Raw genomic sequence first — 10,941 nt, forward strand, 5'->3', positions numbered from 1 at the left:
CAGGGAGACAGGAGACACAAGAGAGACAGACAGAGAAACAGACAGGAAGACAGAGACAGACACACAGAGACAAAGACAAAAGAGACACAGACAGAGAGTGTGTGTGTGAGACAGAGAGAGAGACAGTGTGACAGACAGACAGACAGAGAACAGACAGACACACACAGACAGGACAGACACAGACACCCACAGACAGACAGAGAGAAACAGAAAACAGACAGACAGAAAGAAAGAGAGACAGAGGCGGGGAAAAGAGACAGATGAACAGGGGGTTTTTTTTCACTCCAGACACACACATGGTGGGAGACAAAAGACAGACAGACAGAGACACAGAGACAGACAGAGTTTTTTTTTTGAGAGACAGAGACAGACAACAGACAGACAGAAAGAGACAGACAGAGACGTCAGCAGCTACACTCACACACTGACATATCCCAGACTGTCAGCAGCTACACTCACACACTGAGCACGGAGGACACTCAACGTATTTTTTTTCTTTTTTGTGTTGTTTTGTTTTTTGTTTTGTTTTTTATCTAAAATCATAGATAAAAAGCAAGGGTTAAAATTCTGAAAATTAATGAATATTTTATATTTATGATTAGGACTGATGTTGGTTAAAAAAAATAAACTTAATGAAAGTAAAAATCATATTAATATATAGTATTATTTAAAGCTTGACTTTGTGTGTAGAGAGTAACTATGTGTAATATTAAAGTGGGTCCTAAGGGGTTAACCCCTCTCTCTCTGTGTGTGAATGTGTGTGTGTGTGTGTGTGTCTCAGGTGTGTAAACATGTGGAGGTTCGGGAATCAAAGATCAGCCTGCTGGACCTCAGGTGACAGACAGGAGGCGCCGTTTGTTCTGAATGTCTGAAGAGGAAACTGTGAAGACACTGCCTGTGTGTGTGTGTGTGTGTGTGTGTGTGTGTGTGTGTGTGTGTGTGGAACTTTTTGAAGGACTTTTAACTCTCTCTGTTCCAGTTCTCTGGAAGTTTTTTGAAGCTTTTTGTGAAGTTTGTTCTTTGAACCGTTTTTGTTGTTTTTTGGATCCGCTGTTGGCTGTAAATGGACCTGTTATATTTTTAGCAGTTTTTGTGGATCAGAGTTTCTCCTGCAGTGATGCGTGCGTGCGTGCATGTGTGCGTGCGTGTACGTGTACGTGTGTGTGTGCGTGCGTGTGACAGAGTGCCTTCTTACAGAAACCAACAACTCATCCACTCTGTGAATCTCTCGGCCTGAAAATCTGAAACTCGATATTTTATTTTTTGGTTCTGGTGCTCTCTCGTTCTTGTTGGTGCAGCTCCGGCACTCGTTTGATTTCAGCAGTGTTACGTTCGTTCTCAGCTCTGTAAGGGCGGCGATCTGTCGCTCATTGTGGTGTAACGGCAGCTCTGACGTTCCTGCCTCTGTCATTCTAAGAGATGGGACACGCCTTTCCAGCTGCTGAGATTTAAATAAAGATAATTTCTTATATTTCTAATCACTGAACTTTAACTTTCCCTGCCAAAGGATTATTATTAATATTATTATTATTATTAAGTTCCCAGCCAGCGACAACCTTTTCTCAGACTTTTTAGGACTTATTCAATAATCTTTCAAGACCCCAAAATATTAATTCTATTTCATGAATGAAAATAAAAACAAAAAGCGTGAAAATCACATTTTTCTCAAAGAAAGTAATTTCCAAATAAAATATGGATTACATGTTTACATTTTGCTTTCCTCTAATTTTTCTCACATCAGTTGTACAAAAACAGAACTGAAGATGATAATTGAGTTGTAGTTTAACTGTAGAAATCTCTTATTGTTTTTTAAAATGTTGTCGCTGAGAAGCTCTGACAGGCTCCTTGATAGCGATAAAGTTGTTGAGTCAGCCGTCCGCTCCTCCCGTTAACCTCAGATCGTTTGTTTTTGACAGAATATCTCTTCAGTGGCTGAGAAAGTGTCGCAAGCACATTAACATGAATTTTGACCATCACAGGGGATGTGATGTGACGTCAGTAACACTTAAATTTGGTTTTAATGTAAATATAATACAAAACAATTTCAAGTGAACTAAAGGTACAGAAGTTTATTTTTGAAGGATTTTATTCACTTCCTGGGCCCCCTGCAGGGCTTTCAGTGTGAGCACCAGCAGATGTTTTTATGTCCGTGTGTGTGTGTGTGTGTGTGTGTGTGTGTGTGTGTGTGTGTGTGTTTGTGTTTGTGTGTATGTTTCTAAAACATTTTCTGGTAATAAAACACAAACTGCTGCTCTGACAAAAATGCTCATTCTGTCTCTTTTAGAGAAGATGTGAAGTTTTATTGTTCTGTAGGGATTTCTGTATTTGTATTTATTTTTAAATCCAACACGGTGTTCGTTCTTCTTTCACAGATGTTAAAACACACAGACGCCTCACTGACACCATATTTGAAAGAGTGAGACCTGTAAACAAATATGAGGAAACAGGAGTGTTGTTTTTGTATTCATGGGTTTATGATCCACATGAAGTAAAAAAAAAAGTTTCAAGTTAATAAAGTGCACCAGGAAGGAGACCAAAAACCCAGAAATGAGTTAGCATGTTTGCTCGTCCTGTTCCCTCATAGACCTTATGTTTGGTTGGATGAACACGGATTTACAGCCAGGCTGTGGTGGAGATGCTGAGTCATTTGAACGTGGTACCTTCCGCTTTTGACATCTGCTGATTGTATTTTGGCTTACAAACATCCTGAAAGTGGAGTTTATTAGTGAAGATTATCTGCTGAACTAAACCTGTAAGAATCATACGTTTGTTTTCTGCAATGATCCGAAGTCCAAAAAATTCCCCGAGACTTTTTGATGAGGGAACCAGAAAGACACTAGCTTCAGGTTTGGACTACAGAAAAACATCATCCCTGCAGATGCTAAGATAGCCCTTTATGCTAAGCTAACTGATGAGACATCACCTGTTTTGTCTTAGTTTTTTTTGTACATTTCATTGAAGTGGGGATGGAGGCCGGCTGTGAAGTCACAGTTGCTGCTTGAACTGTCCGTCTGAACTCCACAAAGTTTGTGATGTTATGGCGGTCTTCACCACAAATTTTAACGCCTCAGAAACGGAGCATGTTGGAGGAGTTTTGAAAAGTGACGTTTTGAAGAGTCAGCTGATGTGACGTGCTGAAATGAACACTGAACTCGTGTCTCTTGTATGAGAGCTCTTTATTGTCTTCCTTTGGCCAATCATCTGTCACTTCCATGATGTCACATGACACACTTCTTTACAGACAGCACCGTGAGGCCACGCCTCCTGTTCGACAGCCGTGACATCATCATTACAATGGTGACATCATTGTTACAGGATGGAAGATAACACAAGTGGGCAGCATTCAAGCTTTATTCATCAAAAATAAAAACACACTTTTAGACAACAAATAGTACCAACATGGAGGATGGGAGGGGGCGGGGCCACAGGTGGAGCAGGAGGGGTTAAAGATGGAGGAAAGCGCCACATTCACAGTTTGACAGTGAGCGGAGGGGGAGGACGTTTGAGCTGAAAATCTGATGGCAATCCTGAAAAGTTCAAGGTTCAGTTCACCAAAAACATCTGCACAAGATGACATCACTTCCTGTTTACCAGCTGTCAGAATAAAACACTTGTTTTAGCATCTTCCTAAATACCAAAAAACACCACTGACTGACTTCCTGTTGCTGCCGCTTGTCCCTGTTTGGATGTTTTCTGGGATCTGATCTGGGACCTGTTGGCTTCGTGCTCAGTGAGGGCTAAAATGGGATTGTCTCATTTGTCCCGAGGACAGCAGCGTCTTGTTTTCTCTGGTCGTGGACGCTTCGTGTTTAGAAGCACTTGCGGTGGACGATGCTGGGACCGGCCTCGTCGTACTCCTGCTTGCTGATCCACATCTGCTGGAAGGTGGAGAGGGAGGCCAGGATGGAGCCGCCGATCCACACTGAGTACTTCCTCTCGGGGGGGGCGATGATCTGCAGGACAAGGAAAGTTTAATTCAGAGTATTGAACCTTCTGAAGTCACACACTGTGACAAGATGAGCATTTTAGGAATCCAAACAGTGAAGGCCCACCGTACAATGCCACTCTGATTGTCTTACCCTGATATTCTGACCTGAACCAGTCCCACTCCTCTGGCCTAAACCTTACCAGTCCCACTCCTCTGGACTAACCCTTACCAGTCCCACTCCTCTGGACTAACCCTTACCAGTCCCACTCCTCTGGCTTAACAAGAACCAATTCCTCTCCTTTTGCTCAACCAGAACCATTCCTACTCTGAATGTGTTGTCTTTACTGTCTCTGTGTCTTGACTCTCTGACCTTGATCTTCATGGTGCTTGGGGCAAGGGCGGTGATCTCCTTTTGCATGCGGTCAGCGATACCCGGGTACATGGTAGTTCCTCCAGACAGCACGTTGTTGGCGTACAGGTCTTTACGGATGTCGATGTCGCACTTCATGATGCTGTTGTAGGTTGTCTCGTGGATTCCTGCCGACTCCATACCTGCAGGACAGACCAGGGGACCATGGGTGAGACAAAGTGTCCAACAGGCAAACAGACAAGTAGGCTGACAGGTGAAAAAGAGTCCTACCAATAAAGGAGGGCTGGAAAAGTGTCTCGGGGCAGCGGAACCTCTCGTTGCCGATGGTGATGACCTGTCCGTCAGGAAGCTCGTAGCTCTTCTCCAGTGAGGACGAGGTCGCTGCCGTCCCCATCTCGTTCTCAAAGTCCAGAGCGACGTAACACAGCTTCTCCTTGATGTCCCGCACAATCTCTCTCTCCGCTGCAGAGACACCACACAGCGGCTCAGACATGTCATGCTGTTACCACGGCGATATAACCTGCTCATGACAATGATGTCGTACCTGTGGTGACAAAGCTGTAGCCGCGCTCCGTCAGGATCTTCATGAGGTAGTCGGTGAGGTCGCGGCCCGCCAAGTCCAACCTCATGATGGCGTGAGGGAGAGCATAACCCTCGTAGATGGGCACATTGTGGGTGACGCCGTCTCCAGAGTCCAGCACGATACCTGAAAGACCGACAGACATGGAGAGACAGGAGGACAGAGGGACAAAGAGAGACATACAGGTCAGTGTCAGTTTCTGTTCCATTTAGTCTTTAATAGTTTTGAGCATTCTTAAATTGAGGCCATCTTTACAGAGAATTAATATAAATATAGTTCATATCAGTATTGATTGGTTGAGTTCTGGTGATCAGTCATATTGTTTTCTAACAGTTTCTAAACTTTGAAGAGGAAGAGTCTAACCTGTGGTGCGTCCTGAGGCGTACAGGGACAGGACGGCCTGGATCGCCACGTACATCGCTGGAACATTGAAGGTCTCGAACATTATCTGAATACAAACACAAAAATATATTTATTCAAATATATTAGATAATATCAATAAATCAATAAGTGAATATAAACACTCAAATATATAACATATAAATTCATTAATATTAATATATCACTTGCAGTATGGTATGGATCTTAAGCCCTGTACACTGAAGTATATTGTGGTAAGTCATACTGTAGCATTAGTACTGCAGTATTAGTACCCCTGTTATCTTCTCCCTGTTGGCTTTGGATCTTTAGTGTAGTACAGTGTAGTATTGCAGTAGTACCGCAGTATTAGTACCTGTGTCATCTTCTCCCTGTTAGCTTTGGGGTTGAGTGGAGCTTCGGTCAGGAGGGTGGGATGTTCCTCTGGAGCCACTCGCAGCTCGTTGTAGAACGAGTGATGCCAGATCTGACCAATCACAGAGCAGACAGCCATCATCAATAACCAACAATCAGTAATCAATGATTAATCAGATCTTATTGATTATGTGAAATCGATGTTAACATCGGGGACCTTCTCCATGTCGTCCCAGTTGGTGATGATTCCATGTTCAATGGGATATTTCAGGGTCAGGATTCCTCTCTTACTCTGAGCCTCGTCCCCAACGTAGCTGTCCTTCTGCCCCATACCCACCATCACTCCCTGAGGGACGGACACAGACAGACAGAGACAGAGAGACAAAGGGACAGACAGGTGAGAGATGTCCTCTGCGGCATCATAAAGACTAACATTGTTTTAAAGACACTGTAACTCAGCGTCAGCTCGTTCTCGTGTCTCTGGACCAGGTTTTCCCTCACCTGGTGGCGTGGCCGTCCCACGATGGACGGGAAGACGGCTCTGGGGGCGTCATCCCCGGCGAACCCGGCCTTGCAGAGACCGGAGCCGTTATCACAGACCAGAGCGGTGCTCTCCTCGTCGTCACACATGACTGCAGGCGGGGGGCGCTGTGGGGCGAGCTACGACACGACGACACCAACGACTCACACTGAGGGACAGAGAGGTCAGTGATTATTGATCAGTGGTTTGTGATCAGTGATGAGTAATCAGTGATTAGTGAGTATTGGTCAGTGATGAGTGATCAATGATTATTGATTAATGATCTGTCAACCCTTTGAAACCTAAGAAAATTATGTTGATTTCTTTTTTAAAAAAAAAAAGAGCAACGAAAGACAAGATGACCCAAAATTTTCAAAGAAATTCAGAAATTAAGGAAAGCACATAAAAATGACCTGAAAATTGTTTTTTAATGAAGAGAAAGTTTAAAAAAAACAACACACAAATGACTTAGAAAAACTGTTTCAAAAATTATAATAGTTTTGTAGCATAATGTTAAATATGTAATTATAATTATAAATCCCTTGCTTTTGCTTTTCATAAATAATATTCCAAATCTGCTAATTTCTTGCAACTTGAGAGACATTTCTTACGAAGTTACCAAATTTGTATTTGCAAACAAATACAAATGTGCATACAAAATACAATACTAGTCATCATATGAAATGTTCTGCAGAGTGAGTTTTACTGCTGATATTGATACTTTTGTACTTCAGCTGAGTTTTAGGACTTGTACTTTGAGTATTTTTTCACTGCAACTCCGTCCACATACTTTTGGCCACACAGTGTAAATGGAGCTGTGAGTTTTTATGTCGTAAAAACATGAAACTCCTACAGCCGATTCCTCCACATCACCAAAATTGGAGTTGTGAGGTTTTCATGTGACGGCAGTGACATCACCACACACATACACACGCACACGCACACGCACGCGCACACACACACACCACACACACACACACACACACACACACACACACACACACACCTCAGTGCAGCACTGACTGAATGAACAACAAAGCACTCTGGGAAAACTTCCTAATTCGGGCATGCAGCAGAGAGCGGCCTCTGTTTGGTATGCTCCCTCTCTCTGTCTGTCTCTCTGTCTCTGTCTGTCTGTCTCTCTGTCTCTGTCTCTCTCTCTGTTTCTCTGTCTCTGTCTCTCTCTCTGCCCTCTCTGTCCTTTGTCTCTCGGTGAGACAGATGAGACTTTAGTCCATATTTAGTCATCAGATTTGAGAATCAAATATTTATCTGTATCCTGTCAGGCCACACGGGTTCACTGTGCCCTCAGCTTTGTCTGATCATCCTCTGATACCATCGTCAATAAATCTGATTAAAACTTTGAAATCAGAAATAAAGTTTGTTGTTGAAGTTCTCCTGCAGACACTGTTAGTTTCTAAAACATGTTAAAGTTTTTCACTCAGCGGCGGATCAATCCACCTTTGGTGCTGCACTGAGTTTTAATGTGTGAAATAAACCGTCAGCGTGTGTTTACTGACGCAGAAGGAGGATCAATCAAGATTTAAAGACTCAAAGATTCAAAGACTCAAAGACTCAGAAAACAACAAATCTAAACATCTGAATGTGTGAAAGTTTGAAAATATCATAATATTTAAGTTTCTATTGAGTTAAAATTTCACGAGGAGTCAAACTAACCTCAAACCAAATTACTAAAAAATTAATTAATTTCGACTTTATTATTTTAATTTTCTCACAAACTGAAGTTTAAAGTTTTAGTTTCACCTGCGGAGCGCCCCCTGCTGCTCACACGGTTAACTGCAGACTGATCGTATTCTGAGGTTTATTATTGATTATCTGTAAATTAAAGGGTGTTAAACCCAGTTATTGTGACATCTGGAGTTATTGATCAGGATGTCATCGATAACAGAGTAAAACCAATACACTCTGATTACCTGAAAAAGTTTTTCTAAGTTTAATTCAACCTCTGATGAAGACCATGACATGTGGCTGAAAGCGCTTGGAAATGCTGATTTTATTTTATATTTATCTTATCATTGAATTTTCTTCATCTTATTTTTATTTTATTTTTATATTTATATGTGCAATTAATAATAATACTACTAATAATAATTTATTATTATTTCTGCTAGTTTTGATCTCACAACAAATTTAACACTTAAATGATAAAATTGTTATCCTGGAGAAAAACTGAAATTTTGAATTAAATATAAACACCAGATGGAGATCTCGAGATAACTGATCTTTAAAAATGAAATCAAATTGTCCTTCTGCGGGTTTAATTTCAGGTTGAACGTTTAGTTTCTGTGTTTAAATTTTAGATGTTTGAAAGATGTCAGATAGATATGAAATGTGACTTCCTGCAAGTCATGACTCAGCGCACAAACGTTTTCTAAAGGCGTCGAAAGCTGTGACTCAGCGTTGAGAGAGAAATCAAACACACCTCAACACCTGCAGCACTCAGCCAAACCTCATTCAGAAAATACACACTTTCAGCGCTCTGATCCCCCTTTCACGAGAACACAAAGTGATACTGTACAGACTGTGACTCTGCAGAAACAAACGGTGACTCTGCAGAAACAACCCGTGACTCTACAGAAATGAACTGTGACTCTGCAGAAACAAACGGTGACTCCGCAGAAACAACCCGTGACTCTACAGAAATGAACTGTGACTCTGCAGAGACAAACGGTGACTCTGCAGAAACAACCCGTGACTCTACAGAAATGAACTGTGACTCTGCAGACAAACGGTGACTCCGCAGAAACAAACTGTGACTCTACAGAAACAAACTGTGACTCTGCAGAAACCTGCACTCTAAAAACGGTGAAAAAATGGATGGAGTTCGGTTTGATCTGTCGTGTTTGACTCTGTTGCTTCAACAAGTGCAACTTGAAGGAGAGAATGAGGAGAGGAGGTGAGGCAGCAAAGGAGGAGATGATGAAGGAGATGAAAGGACAAATAGGCGTGTGAGGAGGAGACAAAGGGAGGCAAAGAAGGAGGTGAAACACAGGTGAGAAGACGGGAGGTGATGAAGGAGGAAGTTTCTGGAGTTACACTGAGAGGAGAAAGAGGTGAAAGAGGAGATTCAACTGAGAAAGGAGGAGCAGAGGAGGAAGGAGGTCCGAGGGATGTAGGAGGAGCAGATGATGAAAGAGGAACCAAATAAAACTCTAAAAAAGGAGAACCGAAATTTCAAATTGAAGGAAAAAAAAAGAGGAGATGAAAGGTAATGAAAGAGGAGGTGAGATGGTTGAGGAACAAACAGGAGGTGTTAAATTCCTTTACCTTGACAGCAGAGGGAAGGAGATGAGGAGGAGAACAGGAGGAGCACTTGAAGAGGGAGATGATGGAGGAGCAGTGCAATAACCGGAAAGAAGGAGGTGAAAGAGGAGGTGAGATGGTTTAGGAGCAGAGAAGGTGATTAAAGAGGAGATCAAAGTAGAACCAAGAGGAGGAGAAATTAGATAAAAGAGGAGGTGAAGGAGCTTGGAGGGTTTGAAGACGAGAGTTAAAGAAGGGAGCAGGAGGTGATGAGGAGGTGCTGGAGGAGGTGAGATGTTCAGGACAGTTCAGACATTTACATCACAAGGAGAAGAAGGGAAGGAGGTGAAGAGGAGGTTTAAACTCTTTCACATTAACAAGGAGGAAAAAGGAGGAGCAGAGGAGGTGATGGAGAGGAGACAGAGGGAGACAATTTGCAGCTTTTCCTGAGTTTTGTCACATTTTCAGTGAGAAGAGAGGAGAGGAGAGGAGGTGAAGCAGGAGGTGAGCTGTTTAGGAGCAGGCTTCAGTTCTTTCTACATTTACATGAAGAGGAGGAGAGAGGAGAGGAGGTCAGACTTAATGACAGAGATGCAGAAAGAGGAGGTGAAAGGAGCAGACAATCAAAGACACGAAAGAGGAGGTGAAATGTTTAAATTCAGGTTTATGTTTCTCCACATTCACACGGAGACAAAAAAGGAGGTGCAGAAATGAAAGAGGAGAGGAGCACTCGAGTAAATAAAGAGGAGCTCCTTTTGACAGTTTGCTGTACAGTGACAGGAGACCAGGAGGTGAAGCAGGAGGAGCAGGTGAGATGATGGCGAGGAGACATCCTGCAGCTTTTAAAAGTTTTATCACTTTTACAGTAAAGAGAGGAGCAGGAGGTGATGCAGGCGATGGAGGAGGTAAGGAGGAGGTGATGCAGGAGGTAAAGAGAGGTGATGGAGAAGGAGGTGATGGAGGAGGTGGTGAGGTCTTACCGTGGCAGTGCAGGGCCTGCTGGGACGTGGGGGGGACAGGACAGAAAGTGAGACTGAGGAGGGAGTGACGGAGTTTATCAAGCCTCCTCCTCCTCCATCCATCCCTCCATCCCAAACATGGCCTGGGCCTCCTCCCCCCCCCCCCCCTTCTCCCTCCTCCGTCTCCTCTCTCCATGCCTGAGTCCTTATAGGGCAGGCCCTGAGGGAGGCAGCCAATCAGACGCTGACGCCGCCGGCCGACATTCTCCCATCATTCAGAGCATTCCTGCAGCCTCTCCCACTACTCCCACTGTACTACACAGTACTGCAGTACAAGTACTACATCACACACTACTGCAGTACACGTACTACCATCACACACTACTGCAGTATAAGTACTGCCACACTACTGTAGTACAAGTACTAACAACACTACTGCAGTACAAGTACAACATCACACACTACAAATACTACCATCACACAGTACAAACACTGTATGAGTCACATCACACATTACATTACAGTACAAATACTACCATCACACAGTACAAACACTGTATGAGTCACATCACACATTACATTACAGTA

At 43.1% G+C, this 10,941-nt stretch overlaps 2 protein-coding genes across 2 annotated transcripts in view; both read right to left on the minus strand.

The window, feature by feature from the left end:
* The window catches only part of rnls (renalase, FAD-dependent amine oxidase), a 7,255-nt gene extending 5,844 nt beyond the window's left edge, over positions 1-1,411 (minus strand). The window contains exon 1 of the mRNA XM_042508147.1: positions 1,395-1,411. Within this exon, the coding sequence (XP_042364081.1) occupies positions 1,395-1,411 (17 nt within the window). The remainder of the gene's footprint in view (positions 1-1,394) is intronic.
* Positions 1,412-3,748: 2,337 nt separating this feature from the next.
* acta2 (actin alpha 2, smooth muscle) lies at positions 3,749-10,461 on the minus strand. Its single transcript, XM_042507567.1, has 9 exons — positions 10,375-10,461; positions 6,112-6,299; positions 5,828-5,956; positions 5,612-5,722; positions 5,242-5,326; positions 4,843-5,004; positions 4,569-4,760; positions 4,299-4,480; positions 3,749-3,953 (listed from the first exon to the last, which is right to left on the minus strand). The coding sequence occupies exons 2-9, from the start codon at positions 6,238-6,240 to the stop codon at positions 3,810-3,812; spliced, it is 1,134 nt and encodes a 377-aa protein (XP_042363501.1). The 5' UTR covers positions 6,241-6,299; positions 10,375-10,461; the 3' UTR covers positions 3,749-3,809.
* Positions 10,462-10,941: the final 480 nt, after the last annotated feature.

Source organism: Plectropomus leopardus, chromosome 19, assembly GCF_008729295.1.
Source record: "Plectropomus leopardus isolate mb chromosome 19, YSFRI_Pleo_2.0, whole genome shotgun sequence".
Classification (NCBI taxonomy): Eukaryota; Metazoa; Chordata; class Actinopteri; order Perciformes; family Serranidae; genus Plectropomus; species Plectropomus leopardus.